The sequence below is a fragment of the Gadus morhua genome, chromosome 2 (assembly GCF_902167405.1).
Source record: "Gadus morhua chromosome 2, gadMor3.0, whole genome shotgun sequence".
NCBI classification, from domain to species: Eukaryota; Metazoa; Chordata; class Actinopteri; order Gadiformes; family Gadidae; genus Gadus; species Gadus morhua.
In genome coordinates this window covers 18,013,044-18,038,779 of record NC_044049.1, presented here as the reverse complement: position 1 = coordinate 18,038,779, position 25,736 = coordinate 18,013,044, and the positions used below count along the sequence as shown (strand labels likewise).

At 44.3% G+C, this 25,736-nt stretch overlaps 3 protein-coding genes across 9 annotated transcripts in view; 1 reads left to right on the top strand and 2 right to left on the bottom strand.

Moving 5' to 3' along the window:
* Nucleotides 1–6,686: 6,686 nt before the first annotated feature.
* LOC115538990 (zinc finger BED domain-containing protein 1-like) lies at nt 6,687–10,693 on the bottom strand. The gene is made up of 2 exons (XM_030350191.1): nt 7,597–10,693; nt 6,687–7,296 (listed from the first exon to the last, which is right to left on the bottom strand). The coding sequence occupies exons 1-2, from the start codon at nt 9,157–9,159 to the stop codon at nt 6,817–6,819; spliced, it is 2,043 nt and encodes a 680-aa protein (XP_030206051.1). The 5' UTR covers nt 9,160–10,693; the 3' UTR covers nt 6,687–6,816.
* Nucleotides 10,694–14,125: 3,432 nt separating this feature from the next.
* On the bottom strand, nt 14,126–16,125 carry rpl19 (ribosomal protein L19). The gene is made up of 6 exons (XM_030381742.1): nt 16,057–16,125; nt 15,560–15,666; nt 15,257–15,379; nt 14,966–15,086; nt 14,576–14,686; nt 14,126–14,325 (listed from the first exon to the last, which is right to left on the bottom strand). Exons 1-6 carry the CDS (start codon nt 16,059–16,061, stop codon nt 14,202–14,204), a joined length of 591 nt encoding a protein of 196 aa, XP_030237602.1. The 5' UTR covers nt 16,062–16,125; the 3' UTR covers nt 14,126–14,201.
* Nucleotides 16,126–17,254: 1,129 nt separating this feature from the next.
* The window catches only part of cacnb1 (calcium channel, voltage-dependent, beta 1 subunit), a 56,610-nt gene continuing 48,128 nt past the window's right edge, over nt 17,255–25,736 (top strand). For 3 of the 7 annotated variants that reach the window (XM_030381686.1, XM_030381672.1, XM_030381692.1), the window contains exon 1: nt 17,256–17,577. In XM_030381686.1, coding sequence (XP_030237546.1) covers nt 17,482–17,577 — 96 coding nt within the window. In that variant the 5' untranslated portion in view covers nt 17,256–17,481. Of the gene's footprint in view, nt 17,578–25,736 lie in introns of all 7 variants that reach the window. The other 4 variants (XM_030381709.1, XM_030381701.1, XM_030381679.1 and 1 more) reach the window with 2 other exon arrangements.

The following is a 25,736-nucleotide window of genomic DNA, read 5'->3' as shown; positions in this document are numbered from 1 at the left end:
CTGTTATCTTTACTCAGTTGGACGACGGTGTCACAGAGTTCAAGTCCCTCTGCCCAGTGGGGATTTATATCGGGCTCAAAGATCATCTCCATGTGGGGGAGGCATCTGTACATGAAACTCCACTTTGACAGACATGTGTTTAGGTATATTGGTCCGCTCCTTTGTTGTCTTCACAGTACATTCCCTTCCCTGTCCAACGCTCACTTGCTGTACAAAGGCTTGGGCTTGCTCTGGTTCTGTCACAGTCTCTCCCACCGGATCCTAACTGCCACTAGTTTTCTCTGTTAGTCTTGTCTGTCTCTGTCATGTTCTGTTTCATGTACGGGGGCGTGGCCTGCTTAACTCCCCAACCCAGCCACGGTGATCACCCGCACCTGACCATCATCACCAATCACGGCCACCTGTATATCTTCCCCAGTCATTCAACCATTCGTCGCCAGATCGTCAGCTATACTTACCTGGTTAAGTTATCCTCCGACCTCTCTAGCCCTTTCTAGTTATTCTCGTTATTCTCGTTCGAGTCGCCACTCCTGATCCTGTTGTTTCCCTCCCCAGTCATCGTTGTCACGTCCACCACTCGACTCCCCTCTCCTGCCGGAATACGTGTTCCTCCGAACCGTCGAGGGTGACTATCTGTCCGGCAAACTACCCGACCCACCAACTCCGGATCGCCACGAACATTCTCCTCTGCTCTGTGTAGCAATAAACTGTTTAATTGCTACCAACCTCGTCCCGTCGTCATTTGTGCCGTGCGTTTGGGTTCACCCCGTCTTGAGCCGTAACAGTACGATCTGGCCAAAAGATGGACCCAGCCGACACAAATGACGCAGCCGATTCCTTGGCCGCTCGCTTAGCGAATTTATCCCAGGAGGTACGCCGCCAAGGCGCCCTCGGGGTAGAACATTCCCGGAACCTGAGGGAGGCTTCCGCAAGCCTAGCCCAGTTTGCTACGGCATTGTCGTCCCTCGAGTCCCGGCAGACACTCTCGATCCCTTCCCCTGGTTCGTCCGCAGATCCCCCCGCTACGGCCCCTATCGTTCGTCGGGAGCCCTACGTCCCAACCCCAGCACCATATGGGGGCGATCGAGGAGCCTGTCATGGATTCCTTCTCCAGGTAGGAGGAGTTTTCCATTAGCAGCCGCTCACCTACGCCACCGAGACCTCCCGCATCGCCTACCTCGTCGCCTGCCTTCGGGGGGTGGCGCTTACCTGGGCTTCGGCTGAGATGGACCGCGGGGGTCCCAAGGCTTCGAACTATTTAGCTTTTACTACGGCGCTGCGATGGACGTTCGATCATCCAGTTCGGGGGCGAGAGGCTGCCCAGAGACTTTTGGATTTACGCCAGGGCAGTCGCAGCGTGGCAGAGCTTGTGATTGATTTCCGTATCTACACAGCAGAGAGCGGCTGGCGTGACGACGCTCTGAGAGATGTTTTTCAGCGCTCCCTGGCTGATCATCTACGGCAGGGGTGGGGAACCTTTTTCACATCAAGGGCCATTTCAATTTTTCCAAAGTCCTCAGAGGGCCATACCATTATGAACACATAACTAAAGATGAAAAAAAAGACAAAAAGTCTATAACTGCTGTGTTACTAAGCCTCATGTTTGCTGCATTTCTCGACTCACCTAATGTGATGGCTGGAACTGTTTTTCTCTAGCAAGGCGTCTGATGTCAGCTGGCAGTGATGATGATGCTACTCGAAGCTGGTTTTCCAAGTTTGAGTCAGTCAGTCTTGAGCGGAAGCGAGTCTATGCAAGAGTCAGTTTTGAAAAGAACTGTTCACAGCGATACGTTGTCCCAAACAGAGATGCAAACTTCAGGGCATGTCTCCTCAGGATGGGAAAATCCTCAGCACGAACATACAGTTTGTAAAAGTCCAGCAGAGAAAGGTTGTGGTACTTGGCTTTGAGCTCGTTGTTGTTTTGCAGATCAATTATTTCCATTTGGAGGTTGTCTGGCACATCAGACGGTTGCACATTAAATGGTGTCGCAAACACGTCGTGTTCCTTTTGTATATTTTTCACATCATGAAACCTCTCATCAAATGCCTGGATGAGTTTTGCACACTCACCAGCATATTCAGTCGTAACATCAGGCTTTTTGGTTCTTGTAGGGTGGGAAAGTGCAGTGTTTCCCCTTTCCAGCTGTCCTTGCCACAGCCTTAACTTCAGTTCAAATGATTTCACATTTGAAAGCAGAGCTGATGAGCTGGTTGGGACCTTGCAGCTTGATGTTTAGCTCTGACAGGTGCTTGCTGATGTCCACCATGAAGGCCAGATCACGGAGGAACTTGCCATCACTGAGCTCCATGACAGGTTTACCCTTCATCTCCATGAAGCGTCTGACTTCTTCCCGCAGTGTATAAAAACGTGCGAGCATATTTGCACGACTCAGCCATCGCACTTCACAATGATAAACCAGATCACCATACTCTGACTCAAGCTCGCTGAGTAACTCCTTGAACTGGCGGTTGTTCAGCCCTCTGCTTTTAATGAAGTTTATAGTGGACACAACTGTTTTCATCACATTGTTAAGCTTCAGGGAATGTGCACACAAACTCTCTTGATGTATGATACAGTGGCATACAACTAAATCACTTGGATCCAGACTCAGTCGGCTCATTTCTTTTTTGACTAAAGCAGTCAATCCTTTTTTCGCCCCAACCATTGCGGGAGCTCCGTCAGTGCCGCTCAACTTCTCAAATGGCAGTTCAAAATTGTTCATGGCCACAATAACTTGATTGAACAAATCCTCACCTTTAGTAGTGCCATGCATGGCTTGCAAAGACAGCAACTCCTCCTTTGTTTCAAACTCAGACGTAATCCCAAGCAGAAAAATGGCAAGCTGCGCTGTGTGTGTGATGTCTGTTGTCTCGTCACAGGCCAGAGAAAAATACTCAAAGTCTCTTGCAGTGTTCTTGAGTGTTTTTTCAATATCTTGCGCCATATCAGTAATCCTTTCTGAAACGGTTCTCCGGGACAAACTGACGCTTTGAAATAATTTCACTTTGTCGGGCGCGAGCAGCTCCGCGGCGGCTACGAGGCACTCCTTCACGAACTCTCCTTCAGCGTGAGGTTTCAGCTTCGTGGCTATCAGTTCACTCACCACAAAACTTGCACTCGTAATATTCTCTCTGTCAGTCTGTGGCCGTGTGAAAGCTGCTTGTTGAGCACCCAAACTCCGACGAAGAGCGTTAATTTTATCCAAACGCATTTGTCCTTTCAACTCGTCGAGTTTAGCATGTTTCGAGCTGTAATGGCGCTCGACATTGGCCTTTTTCATCACCGCAAGCGCCTCGCCACAAACTAGGCACACTGGCTTGCCTTTCACTTCAACAAAGAAAAAGTAATTTGTCCATTTTTCCTGAAATACGCGGCATTCTGCGTCCACCTTCCTTTTCTTGACAGTCGCCATGATGCATCACTTGTCTGTGTCGGTACTTGTCATGTGTCAGTTACTCCGACCCAATGCAGTGGTACGTACATCACATGCTGTATTCACTGACCCTGACGTTGACTCGGACATAGGACTCTCTCTCGGAAAACTAATGACGGGCGATATATTTTTTTTCCTGATTTTTTTTTTTATTCATGTATGCATATATGAAGATATAAAATATAAAAATTGTATTGCATTGCGGGCCAGTTGAAATGGCCTCGCGGGCCGTATACGGCCCGGAGGCCGGACGTTCCCCACCCCTGATCTACGGGATGAGATTGCTTTCGACGAGCCGTCCGACTTAGAGGCACTCATTACTCTCGCCATGCAATTGGACAACCGCATTCGGGAGCGAAGGAGGGAGAGTGTCGTCCGGACCCCGTCATCTTTTCCTTCCCAGCACACGACAGTGAGACCTCCGCCGCGGATTACCGAGGCCTTTCGTGAACCTCCGAGCCTTCCCGAGCCAGAGCCCATGCAGCTGGGGCGCGTTCACCTAACCTTAGAGGAACGCGACCAGCGGCGACGGACGGGCGCTTGCATGTATTGTGGAAGGACGGGCCATATACTCCTTCAATGTCCCCGGCGCCCAGGAAACAGTCCGGCTCGGTCGTAATGGGAGTTTATCGATCGAGTTGTGTCCCTAATTATTCTAACTCCCGTACTCTGCTGAAGGCCACTCTGTCGTGGCAGAACCGCTCCTTGCCCCTCTCCGCCCTCGTCGATTCCGGAGCAGACAAGAGTTTTTTGGACCGAAAGGTGGCTCGACAGCTGGGAGTAGACCTCATCCCACCCGACGTGTCTATGCAGGTGAGTGCGCTCAACGGATTGCACCTGGACAGGATTGAGCATAAGACCGCTCCCATGTCCTTGCTGCTTTCCGGTAACCATCAGGAAAACATTTTGTTTCACCTCATTGACTCACCCCAGACTCCTGTGGTCCTGGGCCATCCCTGGCTTCGTCTTCATAACCCCAGTTTGGAGTGGGCCTCTGGTAAGATCACTGCTTGGAGTACCCATTGCCTATTGAACTGTTTACGCTCCGCCTCAGCACCTACGGCAGTCTCCCCACCGACGGTACCGGAGTCCCCGGACCTCACGTTGGTGCCCCTGGACTATCATGATTTAGGACCTGTATTCAGTAAACAACACGCACTATCTCTGCCACCACATCGCCCTTATGATTGTGCCATTGATTTACTTCCTGGTTCCCCTCTCCCTAGCAGCCGCCTGTTTAACCTCTCACTTCCAGAACGAGAGGCCATGGAGGGGTATATCCAGGACTCTCTTGCCGCAGGGATTATTCGTCCCTCATCTTCACCGGTAGGAGCAGGGTTTTTTTTTGTTTCCAAGAAGGACAAGTCCCTTCGCCCCTGCATTGATTATAGGGGACTGTTCCTCTGCGGGGAGCTACAGTTTTTACCAAGCTGGACCTCCGTAACGCCTACCACTTGGTCCGCATCCGAGAAGGGGACGAGTGGAAGACAGGCTTCACTACCCCATTAGGTCATTTCGAGTACCTGGTGATGCCTTTTGGACTTATAGAATAGAATAATCTTTATTGTCTTTGAACAAGACAACGACATTTTGTATGGAGCAGTCCTCCTCCAGTTGCACAGTTCTACTTACTTCGACTTACAAATGCCCCTTGTGCCGTGCGTTTAGGTTCACCCCGTCTTGAGCCGTAACAGGTTCAAGAGTGGGGAATACTGTTCTCACTGTATGACTCAGGAGTTCCATGTTAGTAGTATTGGACTTTTTCAATGTACTGTTTAGAATTAGCTCATTGACATTGGACCCAATGATTGGTCGGCCCAGCTGGTTACCTTTCATTACAAGAGTGGGAACAGTAACTGAGGTGGTGGGTGTTCCTGAAGCTAAACTAAAGGTTATCTCCACCCATCCAACATAGGGCATGTTCTCTCCGTTCGCTGGCACAATATCCAATGGGCCTGCTCTGTCCAATATTTCAGAAATGTCTCTTAGCCTTGTGTGTGGCAGGTGCACTTCTTTCCATAGCTCATCAATGATTGTCACTTGGGACCCTGAGTCCCACAAAGCTTGAACCCCTTGGCCTTGGATGTGACAGTCAATCAGACACTTTTTGCCTACCAGTGGGGCTATCTGGGCCTGTTTCTCTCTTCGGGGGGCAGTGTTCACAGTCATACATGAGGGGGGGAAACAATCTTCTCTGTGCACAGTCCAATCATCAACTTGACATTGTTTAGAACAGTAGAGGGCTTTTTTACATTTGTCACTAGTCACTCCCTTCCCCGTGCGAGTGACCCGTCCTCGTTTAAAGGCTCACCTCCAAACTGTTCTTGTTGTCCTCTTACTCGACAACCCGCCAGGTAATGCTCACTGCTGCCACACCGAAAACAGTGTGTGCAGTACTCCTCAGTCCCGCGCTGTTGACAGCCAAAACACTTTGGGGGGGGGGGGGATTTGGGGGGGGGAAGCTGCGTTGTGGAGCGAACCACTGTTGATATTGAGCGGTTCCTCCTCTCTGTCCTGGAACAGTAGGGAACCAGTATCCCTGCGGCTGGTTCTGTGTCTGTTGGAAGTTGTACTGGGGCTGTGACTGACTTGGTGACAGGTTGTACTGGGGCTGATGCTGGGGGGTATATTGGGGCTGTGATCGGCGTTGTGGGCTAGTGTACTGGGGCTGTCGGGGGGTGTATTGGGGCTGCAATTGACGTTGTGGGGGGTGGTATGGGACCTGCTTTTGGAGGGGGTACTGAGGCTGCAGCTGTGGTTGTTGGGGCGTGGACTGGGGCTGCTGCATAGACTTTGATCTGGCACATTTCAGCTTTAAGATCTCTCAGTACAGCCATCTCGGACCTCATCTCTTTGAGCTGTAAGGCAACTGTAGGGGGCAATTTAACGTTTGAGTTTTGTTGACCAGGTGACTTGTCACTCTTTTCCACAGTGTGAAAAATGAGGCAGGCTATCTCTCTCTCTGGTTCAGACTGACAGGCGGGTCCCATAGGTCAGTAGTTTTGTTCTCTTCAACCCTGATGTGACTCATACTGACTGGAGGTGGAGGGCGGAACCCCTCTAGGATGGAAGCGGGGTACAGGGTCTGAATACTGATCCTGAAATGTGTATTCAGAGTGTCGCTCGACTGGACTGCATGGATAGTAGGGATGGGACGATACACTTAAACTCACGATACGATGCACCTCGATATGCCAGGGTCACGAAACGATATGTCACGATACGATATCAAAAAAGACAAACTATTACTGCGTAATTACAACGTATTTATTTTTGTTTTAGTTGCACACTAGGAAACACACGGCCCAACCTTTCAAACACAAACAAGAACACTTAACCCTACATTACGTTAGCTCAGCCTCTTTTAAGTCATGGCCCTGGCCTAGGACTGGTTCTTCTTCAGAAAAACTAACATATCGACATGTTCTGGTGTAATTAGTGATCTTTGAGCACACACAATGTCTCCTGCCGTCGAAAAGACCCGTTCACTGGGCACTGACGTAGCAGGAATGCAAAGGTAGGCTTTGGCAAGGGGGGCAAGTATGGGGTAAGCATATGCATTAACTTTCCACCACTCAAGTGGACTACTGTTGAGTGGGATAGGAATCCCATTTCTGTAGGCGACTATCTCCATTTCAATCCCTCTGCTGGACTGCACTGGCTCAAGAGTAGTGTAGGAGCTCCCAAGGAGATCTTCTAGCGCTGTCTTCTTTGGTGGGGGAGGCTGTGTCACATCCTGCATCTGCCTTTCTCCTTCTACTGGCTCTGCTCCCTGTGCCGTCTCAACCTCGACCATGGCCTGCTCTGCTGCTCCTGGTGTTGAAGCACTGGCCCTCGTTGTTCTTTCATCAGTGTCACTGGTCTAAAAAAATAAAATAGAAAAACTAGCTCAAACATTTGTCTTTCAATCCCACACACACACACACACACACACACACACACACACACACACACACACACACACACACACACACACACACACACACACACACACACACACACACACTCTCTGTCACACACACTCTCTCTCTCTCCCTCCCTCGGATCGACTAATTTAAAAAAAACAATCGATATGAGAAATACGTTTTCAGGCTGTAGCCTACACATACACAGTTACACACACGCTCAGCACACCTCTTTTTTTTAATGAAAGTTAGTCTACCTGGTTGCGTGGCAAATGAGGTCCTGCAGCTTTTTCACGTATCCGGGCATAGACGGACTCGCGTTGTTCATTATTCAGATGGGACAGGCTTCGGAATCGTGGGTCAAGCGCTGCGCACTCCTGCAGCATATCATTACAGTCCCCAGAATACCGGTCCGAGATGTCGCGTAGGATTGCGCTTTTCATGTTGGCGATGGTCTGTGTGTCATTTTCGTCTGGTGACATGCTTTGCTCGATCATGTACTTCAGTGGCATTATAAGTGAAACAGTGGGCTCTTTTTCATCACAGACAACTGTTGTGGCTGTCTTCAGTGGCTTAAGCAGTTTCACTATGTCTTCTACATCTGATATATCAGTGTTATCCAGGGTGTCGATTTCTCTGGCATTCCTTCGGATTTCTGGGCTGCTGAGCGCTGCTGAAACAGCTGCTTGTTGTTCCAGGTAGCGCGCAAGCATTTCGTACGTGCTATTCCACCTGGTCTGGACATCGGTGATGAGCTTATGCCGAGGCAGCTCCAACTGGGTTTGCTTGTTGGCCAGGACGGCGGTGGCCGTGGTGCTCTTGTGAAAGAATGTAGATACTCTTCGCACACGGCCAAGAAGGCGCGCGACGCGGGATACAGCCAAGCCTCGCTTACTGGCCAGATTCACAACGTGCGCCAAGCACTTGATGTGAGGATGGAGACCGCTCTCTCTCACTGCAATGTCCATGTTGCTTGCGTTGTCTGTGACACAAGCGATGGTTGTTTGTGGCCTCGTTAGCTCCCACTCTCTCAGTGCATTTCTCAACACGTGAGCTATGTTAACACCAGTATGACTTTCACTTAACTCACGAGTTTGCAACACAAAGCTTTTACTCTCCCATTTCTCGTCGATGACTTGTGCCGTGATGGTGATATAACTCTGTGTTGCACGCGACGTCCAGCCGTCGGTGGTCAGGGCGATGCAGTCGGCATTTTTGAGACACTCTTTCACGCTTTGTTTGGTTTCATTGTAAATTTCCGGAATAACCTTCTCTGAAAAATGTCCTCGGCATGGCACCTTAAACTTGGGCTCCAGCATCTTGAACATTTGGATGAATTTTCTGTTCTCTACAATGTTAAATGGAGCCATATAGTCCGCTATGAACTCGCCAATGAGCCTGGTTATCTGTTTTGCACGCGGACTTGACAGGGGTAGAGTTGGTGTCAGTGCTTGTTTCATGGTCAGTTGTCCCTTCGGTAGGTTTGTTTTCTCTGGGGCCTTCTTCACATCTTTATGGTGACGTTGAAGGTGGTGGCCCATGTTTGTCGTGTTGGAGGTGGTGTACGGAGTGACGGCATTGCATAGCTTACACACAGTCTTAGTCTTGTCAGTTACTCTATTGCCGTCTTTGTCTTTTTTAATGAGAAAGCCGAAATACTGCCAGACAAATGACCTGTATCCAGGCGGAGCGTCCTCAATTTCGACCTCATTCGACTCCATTGTCCGGCGGTTTGAGGGCAAGGTAGTTGCTGCTAACGCATGCGCTGTGACCTGACTGTGACGTGACGCACTGCACCGTTCCCGAATTTTTTTTTCCATTTAGTTTTCCCCTGCTTGACCAACCGATGGTACTGCATGCCTGCCCCACAAACGCACAAACTAAATATTTATATACTATACAAATCACGTGGCAGTGCCATCATTTCGCGATCCATTTTTTTCAAACTCGATGCGTATCGTCACGTTTTGTATCGCGATATTTCGCCAAACGATATTTCGTCCCATCCCTAATGGATAGTAGCAGGCCGTGACTGTCCCAATAATTTCATTCTGCCTCTCTGTCTCATAGGCACACGCTGTGTTCATCCTCTCCAGTAACAGTTCATCAGAGATGTCAGTCTGGCTGGAGATCACGTTTTATATTGTCATTTTGCAGACCGGTTAACACAGTGTGAAGGAACATGTTTTGTACTAGACCTGGGTCATATTTGAGGCCTGACTTATCTTCCAGTGAGGCAAACAAGATCTTCTGTCTCAGGTCAAAGGTACGAATGAGGAAGTTCTGTGGCGTTTCGTTGATGCCCTGCACTTCAGAGGTCAGCTGCTTATAGAGCTCAGTAGCACTTTTCTCTTGATAGTGGGAACAGAGTATTCTTCTTAGGGTGGGGAGGGTCAGGTTAGCTTTCCCCTCTAAATAACTACGAAGCCCCATGCCAGGAATGATTGACCTTATTACTGCATCTACTATCTCGAGTTCTGGTACCCCTTTACTTCGACCATCGTCAATTTGGCGTGCCAGACTTGAAAAGGTCAGACGGTCTTTCTGCCCAGGCTCTTCAATCTGGCCAGATATTTTATGGGGTAGGGGTAGGGGGGGGTAGGGGGATAACTGTGGGGTGTGCTCTGAGTTAACATGCTGTTAGGGGCTGGGGTTTGTATTTCTCTGGTGTCTGACTTTTCTTTCTCACTCTGTTTCTGTGTAGCAGCCAACTGTAACTGCAAGGCCTCAATCTCTTTCCGTATCCTTTCCTCTTCTCGCTCCTTTTTCCACTGTTCCTCTTGTAAATCCGCTTCCTGTGTCTGTTGCTGTGTTAGGTTGGCAGCTGCCAGGAGCTCAGTCATTTTGTCTTTGCAGAGGAGTAAGTCAGTCATTCCGGTATACTCTTGCTTTTCAAGCTCCTCTCTCTGCATGTGATCTGAAACTAACTTAATGAGAGCTCTTCGACTTTTACCAGTCACATGCTCAAGTGCTCCTCCTGCTATACATAAAAAGTCACATAGCTCTGCCAGAGCATCTCGGGGTAGCTCACATAGCTCTCTGAATATTTCTACCTGTAGTTGTTCCATTTCCGATGACGCCATCTCTGTGCCAGGTGGTTGTGAACGATGTGGAGTGATACCTCTTCACCCGTTGAACATAGCAGCAGCTCTCCTGGTATGTAGCAATACCTCAGATTGACTGCCCACTGATGATCGGGTTACCACTGTAGCAGTTCACCACGGTGCTCAGGATGACTGGGTTGGTTAAAAGAGACGTGTGACGGCAGGGGACTTCTGTAGCTGGAAGTGGACCCACGCTGCACACATCCCGGACGAGCCCCCAAAATGTAGCACCCCTGTAAAAGGGTTGAAATTATCATTAAATGGATTAATAATCAGCCGACGCTGTGTCTCTTCTTCATAACATGAGTTGATCTGAAGAGCAAACACACTGCGCCCCCTACAGACCTGATGCAGACCAGAACAATTGGTCGCCGGCTCACCAAAATACACTGATCACAGGATGATAGATAAATCATGTACTGTTTTAGACCATAGAATCCTGTAAACTGTTACAAAACGAAGTCACAATGATACACAAAATAGGGAAATACTGAGAATGGCTTATGACCAAAATAAACACATTAAATAAATACCTTTGACTCAAAATAATAGCTTGTAAACCGTTTTTTTGCATCAATCAATATTATTATAAAAATAAAAATATATTCAGCCTATGTAGGCCACTCCAACTTCGTTGCTGGTTGAAACGTAACCATTTATTTGTACATAAGTTATTGATTGCATTTTTCGTAAATAGTTAGTTGGAAGGAATCTGTTTCTTAAGCAGTGTGACAGGAGCTTGCATGACGGAGCACAAGTTGGCACAAAGCACTCAAAACTGCTAAAAGACATTGTTCAATTGTAGACTTGGAGCTTGCATAATGGAGCACAAGGCATAGTTTAATAGTGCTTTTCTTTTTGAACAGCACATCCGATCCATGACCTCTATAATTTTTCTACATTTAAATGTATGGCCATCACTAACTGAGTTTATCTTTATCTATTATTACTTTTATTTTCTACCCTTCTTTTCTTAATGTTATGTGTATTTTGTTTTTAAGATAAAACAAGAGAAACCCAAACATATCTTATGGTCTCGTATTTATGTAAATGTTTCATGTATTTATATGTTTTGTACATGTTGTGACTGTCTGAGTTTGTGATGTGGGTCTATGGTCTCGTAGTTATGTACATGTTTCATGTATTTATAGGTTCTTTACCTGTTGTGACTGTCTGAGTTTGTGATGTGGGTCTATGGTCTCGTAGTTATGTACATGTTTCATGTATTTATGTGTTTCTTATATGTTGTGACTGTCTGAGTTTGTGATGTGGGTCTATGGTCTAGTCTATGGTCTAGTATTTATCTGCATGTTTCATGTATTTATATGTTTGTTTTTTTACATGTTGTGACTGTCTGAGTTTGTGATGTGAGTCTTTGTTCTATGTTCCCACTCTTGGCCTGCACCTTGACGTGGTGAGTGGGCTTTAAACTAAGACAGGCCTTTTATATTTATTTGTTTGTGATTGATTGTTTGTCAGTCTTATTAATGATACAAAGCCTTAACTAAACCCCTTCTCTTCTGTTTGCAGAAACTGGAAACTTCAGAGTACATTTTATCTTAAGTTAGAAAATCTTTTTTGTTTCCACATCAGATCCCAGTCCATCATGCTCCCCTACTTGTGTGCCGTGCCACCATCATGCCTCATGCATCACCTCTCAGCGCCCTGCAGCTGCATCTTATTCCGTTACTCCAGCTCTTTCACAAAAGTGACAAACACGCTCCACCCAAGTGTTTTTAATCTATTATTAATTATACATGTAAGGTGTGCTGAAAGGTGCCCATCAATAAAATGCATTTTATTAATATTTTTATTAATAGAACATTATGGCTCCATCAAAAGCAAAGTACACCTGCCATTTACCCTTATCATTTATACTATCCTAGACATCTTTAATCTTATTTACATAGGCCTACAGTAGGCCTGATTTCCTCTGAATGTTTAAATAAAAAAAATCCCTGTCCATGTCAGATCCCTGTCCATCATACTCCTGTTGTTGTCTTCCTGCACACCTGACTGCCTCCTCCATCGATTGCGGCCACAGCCCTCTCCCTGTACAATATTTCATGTTAAATACATTTCAGGATCAAGTTTGAGATTCAGTTTCAGTATTACTTGCTTTTGAAACCTGATGTGGGGCTGGCACCGCCACCATCATATCTGTCTTATTTATTGCACCCACACATAATAGGTCCATGATACCATGTGGGGTCATTTCAGACTCCTTTGCTTCCTACCACCTTGTGAGTTTCCTGGGTACACCAGCTGACGAGTCTGTGTATATATTTGATTTGATTCTCGTTTCAGAAACAGAAATATATTTAAAAAAATAGTGGTAATTATTATTTCTGTTTTAACATTCATAAAGGTATATACAAGTTGCTTTTCTCATAAAGTCAAAAAGGGGCAAACTAATCTAAAATAATAATTGTTAAAAATATAGAGAATCATCGGGGGATTACTCCCATGGTCGGTAAACAATGCGACTGCCATCGCTCAGACCTCTCGCTTATGATGCTACAATGCTAACAATGCTAAAAAACAAGAATATTTCTGCATCCGGTACGTCATGAAGTAGGGCGTGGCCATAGACCCAAGATGCGAAAGCATATTTCTCCTTAATGTTGCCCTGCGCCATCGAGCAGTTTACATAGGAATGAATAGGCGCCATTTTTGAATCCGTTGTCCATTTTATAATATGTCCATGGTGAGTGCCCGTTTTTTTATACATGTGGGCGCATCCGTCTGCGTCACGCAAATACCCGGCGCATTTACTGATTCAAATGACGTTTAGAAATGTTCAGCGTACTGTCCGAATCCTCGTTTGATCGTTCCCTATATAGTGCACTATATCATGAACACTATAGGGAATAGTATGTGAGAATATAGGGAACGATTTCAAACAGCTATAGATTACGATGCTGACAATACGAGAAACATTTAAGCCCTTAAAGTGTATCTCAGAATTGAGATGGGCATTCAGGGCAGCGGGGGACAGCCCACTTCCAAATCAGACCCGAAAAAGCCGATGTGTTTTAGTGGAGGTGTACTTTAAAAGCAGATCAGGCAAGTGGCCTTTCAGACAAATGCAGAAAAGGGGCCGATTCGAAGCTTTCCTTAACCCCATGCCCTATTAATTGGAATCACTATTCAATTTACTGGGTTAAACATCCATATGCATTCATTGCAAATTTTAATTAAGTTTCAATAGTGGAGTGAAGTCGTCTCGTTTTGCAAAATGTTGGAAAGCTATGCTCAAACATGCGTACAACTGACCTTTTCGTGAAAGTCAGCACCTCAAAGTCGCATATGTGCATTACATGCCAAACAATAAACGTTTAACTCGCAAGTAGGTCTGGTTTCTCTTTTATCACTTTGTTTTTGTGCATTATATTAAACGACTTGACCTACATGCCCAGTTAAATACTGAGCTTGCAATACTTAACACCGATGGGCAAGGAAGTGTTCAATTATCCAAGTTTTTCTTTTTACTTTGCTGTTACTCAAGTCAATGCTTTGCAGAAACTGAAACCTGGACTGCCATAACTAATGTTGTCGACTAGGTAGAATTTCTACCAAGCACTTGAAACTCAGGAATGACATCAAGTGCTTAAATTCATTCACGACAAACCTGTCGGTAGACTGTTTCCTTAGTACAGAATGAAAATCGGAAGTCAGGCCGTTTGTTTTAATATACAATTTTATTCCTTGAACTCGACAGACGGTCAGTACAGGCAGAGCCAAATCGAGAAGCCCAATTACTTCTTGGTCTCCTCCTCCTTGGACAAGGTCTTGATTATTTCCTCTTTCTTGGCCGCGAGACGTTCCTCTCTGCGCTTGCGAGCCTCCTTGGTCTTGGAGCGGCGAGCCTCTGCTTGGTCACTGTAAGACGGGCAAGAGTTGATATTAATGCTTTTACAATTATTTTCACAGCACCAAGTAATCCAAAAGAAACATCCTTTCATTAAAAGTATATCAATGTCAACCAAGTCGATAATGCATTGCACAACTATCCATGAGTTGAACCCTATGGTCTCTGGGCTTGACCAGCATTGGGTGAATTTCAGACTTTAATTCCCTTAAAGCAGAAAATGATTTCCCTAAGATAGATCAAGTAAAGGTCAAGACTTACGACAGGAGCTTCTTGCGGGCCTTGTCTGCCTTCAGCTTGTGGATGTGTTCCATTAGGATACGCTTGTTCTTGAACACATTACCCTTGGCCTTAAGGTACAGGCTGTGGTACCTGGGACACCATGAGGGGAAGAAGGGTTTCGAAAATGTTAAACTACAGAAAATGTAAGTCACAAAAAAATACAATAGGAAACAATTACAATAAGCATCGTGACAATAATGTATCAAAGCCATAATTAAATAACTAGACCAAATCTAATTTCAGTTTATATTTATAAATCTTCATCAATGTAATGAATACTAATTGCTAGCAATGCAGTTGAATGCCACAAGCGCGAACAATATTTTCGGAAAGACAAATGGTGGTCTTGTAATAACACAACAGTCATACATGTGCCGGTCGATCTTCTTGGATTCCCTGTAGCGACGGAGAAGCCGACGCAAGATCCTCATGCGGCGCATCCAGCACAACTTCTCTGGCATACGGGCATTGGCAGTACCCTTTCTCTTACCTAGAGAGGAAGAGTGCATTAGGTAGGCCACTTGGCAAACAAGTAAGTGAAGCGTCATCCCTCTTGGGTTCATCACTTAAATCACACCTACATTTCTCTGCTGATATGAATCAAGTAAATCTTATCACACCTAGAGAGATAATGACAAATTGGGACATGAAATTACATACCATAGCCCATGTGTCTTCCCTTGCGACGAGCAAGGGTGTTCTTGCGGCATCGGGCACGAGAATGCACAGTGACAGGCTTGCGGATGATGAGACCATCCTTAACCAGCTTCCTGATCTGCTGACCTGGAAATTGAAAGTTGAATTCAGTTAGTGGGTCTAATGAGGCTAAAAGTGTTTATTTTAAGTCAATGGCGGGTGACTAGCGTCACGAAACACGGGGTATCCCCAGCAAAAACGGGCGATCATGAACCACGATCGGAATCGGAACGGTTAGAAGAAATCAAGAAAAATGTTTTAGCTCACGGGAGTTGGCGTTGGCAATCTCATTGGTCTCGTTGGGGTCCAACCATACCTTCTTCTTGCCACAGCGCAGAACGCTAGAGGCAAGCCTCTTCTGGAGCCTGAGCATGCTGAACGACAAAGTACGGCGTTAGGCCTGTGGATCAAATACAACCCAAACTGCAGGACTAAAACACAACTACAAAAATAAATAGCGATTTAAATATAATCTACGACACTCGTTGTGCACAGAACGAGAAGAGCCAGTCTTTTATTTTTAATGCGTTTTTCTGAATGCTTAAGCATAATGCTAGCTTAGTTAACAACATGGCCTCAGTCAGATAAATCGTGTTTCAATGTACCCGCTAAATACGGTCGATTACGATACCAAGGCGTGCAAGCAGGTACTAATTTCAACATATTAACAATGTATCATGTCTAATGGTTGTTTTCATCCGAATAAGATGATTTTTTCAGCATTTAAAGTAGATATTTCAATATCAGAGCGAAGAGACCCCTACCTCATGGCTGCTACTTCAATAGGAAAAGGAAGGCTAGAGAGACCGCACGGAACCTACCATTATACGGAGAATCCATCGGCGACAACGAATCCTCTTCATACTAGCCAAACGTTCCAAGGATCAAATTGATAGTATAATTCTGTTTAAGATATATATATTTGATTTTAAGAAATATACTTGATACGAAAGCATGCTATAGAAAGAAAATCTATGCATGTTACTCTAAAATATCGAGCCCGCTACATCCCCATTTGAAATCAATGGAATGGTCCAAACTGAATGAAATGCATTGTGGGTCGGACGTTATACTGTGAGATGTACTGGGTTTTTACCACACGGGGGCGGTATTGAGAACTGATCGCCTCATAGCTCAGACTGCACTATATTATCTGCCACATGAGCCACCTGTATGGTATGTTGGCATAGGGGGATGTTTTGTTCCCAAATAGCCACACTTTCCGACCAACAACAAAATATAATAACCTGCTGTTAGCTTGATATCTAGAAATTATTAATTTAGTGTTGATTGATGAATATGATATTAAATAATATACTATTTATATTAATATAAGTCCCAGAAAGAAAATAAGAATCCTTTGCATTACTGTTTACTTTATATAACTGACTATAGGTCATATTACCTACAGTAGGTAGGCAGGTCCTACATTAATTTCGTGAATTTCTTTCTATACATTCATTTCCATAGGGGTTTTAAATTTGTATTTGAATTTGAATACGTTCACAATCTCAGCATTGGAAAAACTAAGTCGTCCAGACTCAATAAGGAGATATAGGCTTATATATTGTGAACATTGTATGCTACTTCTTTCTTCCTTTCCTTACATTATATCAGTGGCTAGTAATCGACACAATATAATTTCCACTTAGACATTAACAATAATTGGTGAATATGCAACCGATGAAATTATACTTTGTTCCAAGATTTAGTGTAATGCATGCATCCGACATCTCTTACAAGAAAATAAATATTAAACAAAATACAAGCTTGCTGAACTATTAAACGGAATGGTTTAACAAACGTAAACCAGACTTGCAGGTTAATCGGCCCTATTGGGTTGAAAATACATGCGATCTCCATCAGTGTCAAAAGGCTTTCATCTGTTTTCTCTCATCAATCGATAAGTGAGGTTGGGCTGTGCTGAACGGGGCGTGGACCCGGGCAGCTGGAGTCTGTAGCGCGCAGAGGATTAGAGGATCGCCTACTCACTGGGAAGCCTGCCGCACGCGCTCCTCCACGATAGGCTGGAATAAGGCAAAGCAGCTGTTGCGGTTATTGTTGTCTCTTCGAGAAAAAATATTTATTGGAAGAGCTTCCGTTCTCCTTCGCCGATAATGACTTGGTTGACATAGTTATAAATTTAGGAATAATAGAAAATAGTATATATTTTTTTATATATAAAATCAATGGTACAGAATAGTAGTAGGCCTATGTCCAGGACGCCTTCGACCTCAACCCAGGAGATCCAAATGGACATGTTCGAACCTCATCCACACGCACAGGTAAGGAGAATTGGCGAAAATACTGGGTCGACATCGATGGGGAACAAACCTAGATAGGAAATAAGAACAACACCCATCCACGAACCGAAGAAATCACGATACGATTACAGCTACAGTGCAGCGGAGACTTTCCGAGATTAACAGGTTGTTTCGCAACAAGTGATCGTTTTCCCGTTTTTCTTTCCCACACTGATACAATTCGGAATGGGATATGATTTAGGTAATGCTTTGCAGCCTTATATAAACAAGAAATACGTAAAGAACATATGTGATGGAAAATGTCAACCGTTTGAAATGCCACTCATAGTGGCGTATTGACATGGACGCTAGAATGTATTCTCCCATCCATCGTAGAATGGTTGACTCCATCATTCAATTCTTTATTTGATCTCTTGTTTAATAAACCTATTTGGTATTCCCACTATGTTTGCATAGCCTAAGCCTGATGAATAGGATATTAAGTCTTCCTGCTCCAATAGGAAACCACGCCTCAGTGTAACTGAAACCTCAACAATTTAGCCAGTTACAATTGTAATAGGCAACAATCATTTGTCACATTATCACATTTTACTACAATCACATTATCAACATTGATCTCCCATTTCTTCTCATTTTAGTTATTTTATTTCAAATAAATGGATTCTTCTGAGAAGCTTCACAGTAGTTATTTCTTTACAATGGCGAAGTGTGTCACAAAGTATAACTCATACATATCAGAACAGTTTAAGTTGAATGGCATAACACCACTAATGAAACGAAGGTCCTCCAAAGCAAAGCAAAGTGGCTCCTGCTGAAGTTGAACTGGTAGAGCCTGGCATTGACACTGCCTGGGTTAGGGGTTCAATCCCCCTCTGAGTCCATCCATGCTAAGAATCCATGCATTCGTTGTACTGTTAGATGCTTTGGACGAAAGCATTCGCCAAACTAGGATATGTATTTTAACACACATAAGCCATGGGGATATAAATGGGAGAAGAACTCAGAGAACGACCAACGCAGAAACACACAACACTTAACTCCAAAGCACTCCAGCATTGTGCGTTCTGCCCACAGAATTGAGCACACAAAACACAAAACCCAAGCGCCCAAAGCCATGCCAAGTGCATCCTACCACTCTACGCTCTCTCTCGCTCTCTCTCGCTCTCTCTCTCTCTCTCCTCTCCTTTTTTTTGCCCACTCCTACTCGTCACTTCTCTTTCTCCTCACTGCAGGTCTCCTCTTTACTACGCACGCACCCCCTCCTTTTTATCACCACCCTCCCACTAGCTCCTCTCCGGTTTTAGCAGTCAGATATTTTTGCGCTCATGTGAGACTGAGGTGAGAGACAGATGCCCCCCCCCCACCCCTTCCTCCTTCCTTCCATGTGTGTCATGCAGCAACACTCGGATCAATTAGACATAAAGTTAATGCAGACCTGCGGAGAGAGTCATGCTCGCATATGCTCCCTGCCTCGCATATGTTCCCTGCCTGTCTCCGCTGTGCGGAGACAGGCAGGGAAAATGTAAAAACAGGCCATTCAATAACCTGGCCCCTTCATCATCGGAGGTCAGCTGTCCGAGGCAACGCAACAACACATCTGAATAGGCTTAAGGACTTGGGCCTGTTACAATCACAGGTGCTTTTATCCAGAGCAACTTGCAGTGAATACACATACTGATCATTATGGGGCAGGGTAGGGGCTAGGGGTTAGAAAGGGTTGCCTTACGGAAAGGCTGGGACACAGCATGTAAAAACCTTGTCAATAAGCACCTTCTTGTCCGGATGAGGTCGTAAGCCCGCCCGAACATTCACAGGCTGTAATTGATTGATTTCCCAGTAATCTACGAAGAAAGAGACATCAACCCTTATTCGATGGTCATGGTGTACATTGCTACAAATGGTGTTCATGTTAACTGAGGTATTCAGTATTATTGATTATTTAAAAGGGTTACGGTACATAAACACAATTATTGTATGATTACTAGATTATCAGTCAAATATTAATATACAGTTAGTTGTTTTTCAATGCTTATCACTGCAATAACTAATGTCAATTAAAACTTAATTATGGTATGCTTTTGTACCGTGTTACAGACTAGTCACATGGTAATGCAGTGCCTGGTGGAAGGGGTACTGATGCATCAGTACCCCCCCTCCCCCCAAACCAAGCCATACATGATTTCCATTGAACTAATACTATTGTCCTTTATCATCCTTATTGGTTATAGGTAGGCAAGGCAACTTTATTTATATAGCACTTTTCATACATAAGGCAGACTCAAAGTGCTTCACATATAAACATTGTTATACAATAAAATAAAATGATAGATAAGTAGAAGAAAACATATGCAAAGAAATTAGTAAAATAGAAAGTGCAATGTATTTAATATCAGATCAACAGTCTCTCTGGTATCCGCGTCGGGACTCCAACCCGACCTAAAAGGAACTTGGTACTTTCTCTGGGACTCCAACCCGGATTCTAGTAACCCTTATCCTTTCTCTCTGGTATCAGATCATGTATCTTTCTGGTAAAAATAGAAAATTAAATTGAAAGTTAAAAAGGCTTTAGTAAAATTGAAAGTGCAATGTATTTAAAATCAGATCAACAGTCTCTCTGGAACCCAAGTCGGGACTACAACCCGACCTAAAGGACAATATTCTAGGACTCTAACCCAGCTTCTAGGACTCTAGCCCAGACCAAAGGCCTTATTCAACAAAACTCAGGACTCTAACCCTTATACACAAACTCAGGACTCTAACCCTTATACAAACAAACTCAGGACTCTAACCCTTATGCAAACAAACTCAGGACTCTAACCCTTATACAAATACTAACTCAGGACTCTAACCCTTATACAAATACAAACTCAGGACTCTAACCCTTATACAAACAAACTCAGGACTCTAACCCTTATACAACCTTTCTCTCTGGTATCAGATCATGTATTTTCCTGGTAAAAATAGAAAATAAAGGGAAAGTTAACTAGAACTGCAAGCAGTTATGCAGGGGTCCAAGCGATGTGCATTTCGCCGGCACAACGCGACAAGAAATGTGCATTTCGCCGGCACAACGCGAAGCATGTGTTCAAAACGCTACCCTGAACCTGTGGATACAAAGGATTTGACTGTGGTAGGAGTAGCGAGAAGTCAGTGTAGCGTTTTCGCGGCAAAATTTTGTAGAAGATATACAATTTCCTCGTTTTTTGCGCCCCCTAATGGCGAAATTTTCCGAAATTGTTATCGAACGACATTAAGGTTAGCACCAACATGTGTGTAGAATTTGGACTCGATCCGATGTCTACTTTTGGATTTTTTTGTATTTCTGATTTTCCAGGTCTAATTTAGCTAATATACCAATATTCCAAACGCTACCGTTTCGTCGTCGAAGGTCGGATCAAAAAAGTGTTCGAATTTTATTTTTTGTGTGCGTCTGACGATGTCGTGTGCAAAGTTTGGTGTCGATTGGTCAAGAAATGTGGGAGGAGTAGCGAAAAAACAGTTTAGCGGTTTTCGCGATTTTGCGAAAAAAAATTCTAGACGCAAATGGGCGTGGCCTATGCCAAAATATGCAGCAGACTCCAGTGCATCTAATGGTATAACGTTTTGGACTGCAGGAGGTTCGGTGTGGGAGTTATAGCCCAAAACGCGTATTCCTTGGTATAGCGCCGCCTAGGGACCGGCGTGTCTGGATTTTGTTATCTGAGTAGCGGTGCCGGACCTGATTCTAGTCATGCAATTGGCGCGTGTGCACCATTTACGGTTTGGGCTGTAGTCCCACTTTTATGGGGTAAATAATAAAAATCCTTACAAAAACAATAGGGTTCCAACCTGTTGGCTTGGACCCCTAAAAAGGCATTTTAGTAAAATAAAGGTAAAGTATTTAAGATTTAGCAGAAAGCTAAAGCAAACATAAAAGTCTTCAATCTTGTTTTAAAGGTGCTCAGAGTTGGGGCAAGTTTTAAATCCTCAGGGAGTTTATTCCAGCTATTTGTTGCATAGTAACTAAATCCTGCTTTCCCATGTTTCGTGTTTACTCTGGGGATAATTAACAGATTGGTCTCAGAAGATCTTAGTGTTCTAGAAGGCTTATGTAGTGGAAGCATATCAGTTAAATATTTTGGGCCTAAACCATGTAGGGATTTATAGGTTAGCAACATGATTTTAAAATCAATTCTCTGACCTACAGGAAGCCAATGTAACGATTTAAGAATTGGTGTAATATGTTCAAATTTGTTGGTCTTTGTTAGGGGTCCAAGCCGTAAATGGTGCACACACGCCAATTGCATGACTAGATCCAGGTACGTGAGATGACGGCAGACGACCAAATCCAGACATGCCGGCCACTAGGTGGCGCTATACCAAGGAATACGCGTTTGGGGCTATAACTCCCACACCGAACCTCCCACAATCCAAAACGTTAGACAGTCGGATGCACTGGAGTCTGCTGCATCTTTTGGCCTAGGCCACGCCCATTTGCGTCTATGAATATTTTTCGCTAAATCGCGAAAACCGCAAAACTGTTTTTTCCCTACTCCTCCCACATTTCTTGACCAATCAAAAATCCAAAAAAATCCAAAATTAGACATCGGATGGAGTCCAAGTTTTACACACATGTCGGTGCTACCCTTAATGTCGTTCGATAAAAAAATCGGAAAATTTCGCCATTTTTTTGCGAATTTTTTTTTTTTTTTTCGGAAATTGTATATCTTCTACAAAATTTCGCCGCGAAAACGCTACACTGACCTCTCGCTACTCCTACCACAGTCAAATCCTTTGTATCCACAGGTTCAGGGTAGCGTTTTGAACACATGCTTCGCGTTGTGCCGGCGAAATGCACATTTCTTGTCGCGTTGTGCCGGCGAAATGCACACTTCTTGGACCCCTGCATAACTGCTTGCAGTTCTAGTTAAAACTCTAGCAGCAGCATTCTGAACAAGCTGAAGCTTCCTTAGAGTTTGTTTTGGGAGACCTGTAAGGAGACCATTGCAGTAATCAAGCTTACTAGTGATAAAGGCATGTACAAGTTTTTGTAAGTCTTCGGTGGACATGAGCCCTCTAAGTCTTGCTACATTTTTAAGGTGATAATATGCAGATTTTGTAACTGATTTGATGTGACTTTCGAAATGTAAATCAGAATCCATGATAACCCCTAGATTTCTGGCTTTGATTGAGGTTTTCAGGGACAGAGAGTGAAGGTTGGGTTACTTTAAGCCTTTCCGTTTTAGCACCAAATACAATTATCTCTGTTTTATCCTCATTTAGCTGAAGGAAATTTCGGCACATCCAGTCTTTCACTTGCTCAATGCACTTGCACAGCAGATCTATGGGCCGATAGTCATTTGGTGATAGCGATACATAGATTTGCGTGTCATCAGCATAGCAATGATGGTCAATATTGTTATTATGCATGATTTGCCCTAGTGGGAGCATGTAGATGTTGAATAAAGAGGGTCCTAAGATCGAACCTTGTGGGTCTCCACACATCACGTTGGTTGATTCTGATACAAAGTCGCCGATGGAAACAAAGCAGTTCCTATTTTGTAGGTAGGATCTGAACCAATTTAAGACTGTGCCTGAAACCCCCACCCAGTTTTCTAACCTGTCCAAAAGTAAGTAAGTAAGGTCTACAGTGTCGAATGCAGCACTGAGGTCTAGTAGCATTAGTATTGAGGTTTTGCCAGAGTCTGTGTTAAGACGGATGTCGTTTACAACTTTAATGAGGGCGGTCTCAGTGCTGTGCAGGGGTCGAAATCCTGATTGGAAGGTGTCATAACAACCAGTTGATGCCAGGAAGTGATTAAGTTGCTGGAGGACAACTTTCTCAATGATTTTACTTATGAAGGGCAGATTTGATATTGGTCTGTAGTTGTTAATAATAGAGGTATCTAGGCTCCGCTTTTTTAAAAGGGGTTTAATAACTGCAGTTTTCAGGGCTTTTGGGAAGTTGCCTGACTGGAGAGAGTTGTTAACTATCTGCAATATGTCTATTGCTAGGCAGTCAAAAGGTAGCCTCGGTTACAGGTCGACATCCTGATGTTCATATTAGGGTATCACAATGGATATCAGTCTGGCATTGGCTGGGCAGCAATTGACCCACTATGGCCATGGCTTTACATTAAAACAATTATCATAGTGAGGCTTGTGCTCTCTTGCTGATGGTTTCACAAGGCCAGCATAGTATAGTAGAGTAAAATAATATAAACAATTGCAACATCTCTCTCTCTCTCTCTCTCTCTCTCTCTCTCTCTCTCTCTCTCTCTCTCTCTCTCTCTCTCTCTCTCTCTCTCTCTCTCTCTCTCTCTCTCATGTAGAGACCTCTGCTAAACACAACCTTACTTTAATTATCTACTTAGCCATGGGGCTTGTTTACCGACAGGAAGCCAGCCCTCCTTACTTCCTCTGCCATTTCCCTGCCCCTTCCCTGTTGGGAACTCTCTCTCATCACAGACCTAACATGAGAGCAAAACATTATGGGACACATTATATATTTGAGCTTAAGATGTTCAGCGTCATGCACTCGTAAGTGGGCAGCAAAATGAATCCTTACAATTAAAATCACAATGAGCTTAATTTTGCCAGCTAACCCTTGTATACCTGGCAATAAACCTCTTACATCATAATTTAGCCTTAAAAAGAAAGGTGACGAAACACCTGAATTTGTGCACCTCCCTTCCGCTATGCACACATCTATTAATAAAATCTATTCATAGCAATGATTAATTATTAATGTGAGTAAGCATTATTACCATTTTAATTATAGATGTGGTGGGTTAGACGGGTTAAGGCTTACTTAGCAGGTGATGCAAACATGTGATCAATAATGAAAAGCATGATACGAGATGCCTTTCAAAGAGGAGAAAGGGAGAAAGACAGGATTTTACAGATTTCAACAGATTTCCCCCACTGATCAGAGAATAGTTAAAAGATATGCAGTTGCTTTTGTAGGCCTTAAGTTTTTGCTGTTCATTTGTTTTATCATTTGATGTTGGTCAGTATGAGTAGTGTGCAGGGGGGCGAAAGTAACAGCAAGTACCACCAAACTGTGTTCAGGACAAGTACATTGCTGTAGGCGTTTTTTAATTTCATTATCTATTTTCTTGTGTGCCTTTGCAGACACAAACTCCATGAACCCAATTCAGAGAGACAATCACTTATCTGCTACTCAGTAATATATATAGAGACAGAATGGTGTATGTTACAAGTTGTTTAAGCTTCTGGATTGCAGCCCCATGCTTAGGATATGCTTGTTCAGTTTCTTCCCAAAGGCATGAACTCTACTTCATGTGACTCATGCGGCGACAGCAGGGTGAAGGCCGTACCATGTGGTAACAGCAGCCGAGAGTAGGCTCTTGTCCAGGGTTTAGGTGTAGGCCCTGGGTAGTGCCAAGGCATGGCATGGTGGTAGCCTCCCTGCACTTGCACCTGGAACATGATCTGGATGTAGCTGTGCTTTCATGTCTGCTGGACAGTTGTTTCTTTTGAACCAAACAGCAATGGTTCTCTCAAAGCTCGGCGTGGGATGGCATAATCCTTTAGGGCAGAGTCCTCATCCACACTAATGATCTTTAAGGCTTTTTTCGTGATGAGATTTCTGCATAAGTGTGGTTTGCGAGACATTCATCGAGTACTTGATGATGTAGATTAGTTGGCTCTGCCTCTTAGCCTGTAGACCATCCTGATCACGTGACCTCACATTCTGTTTGCTACAAGGATCAGTCTCGACCTCTAACCTCCCACGTCGATTTCCAGAAATTACAATGTAATCTTAACCATTCAGGGTCTGTGTCTTAGTTGATGACTTAAAATACAGGCCGCCTCTGGAAAAACAATGATGGAAGCCATCAAGCAATGAGCGATAACGTTAACATTAGTCAAGTAAAAACAGCCAACTGTGCAGTTATTGCAGAAAGAGTCTCAATAGCAACTATTAAACCAAAGATTATACACTGGCAGAGGTTCTCAGTGGAAAATATGCTTTCGTCTTTATCCTGTGTATCCAATGAACAGCGCACCTTGATGGTGTCACATGTTTTGTTACACTGATTGGCTGAGGAAGTTTGTCTGTCAAGGCAAGTGCTCACGCCTATTGAAATCTCTCCAGGCTATCGGCCTCTAGGATTAAGCATTATTGTTCTATTATCGGAATCATTGACCATAAAAGTGTATCAGTGCATCACTGC

Excerpts from the sequence above, each read along its gene's own strand:
- LOC115538990 (XM_030350191.1), bottom strand. The coding sequence starts at position 9,159 with ATGGAAAAAAAAATTCGGGAACGGTGCAGTGCGTCACGTCACAGTCAG. Across the intron at positions 7,297-7,596 it reads CTCATTTGCCACGCAACCAG|ACCAGTGACACTGATGAAAG; the intron begins GTAGACTAACTT and ends TTATTTTTTTAG.
- rpl19 (XM_030381742.1), bottom strand. Across the intron at positions 15,380-15,559 it reads GATTGCCAACGCCAACTCCC|GTCAGCAGATCAGGAAGCTG; the intron begins GTGAGCTAAAAC and ends TTCAATTTCCAG. Across the intron at positions 14,326-14,575 it reads GCCCGCAAGAAGCTCCTGTC|TGACCAAGCAGAGGCTCGCC; the intron begins GTAAGTCTTGAC and ends CCCGTCTTACAG.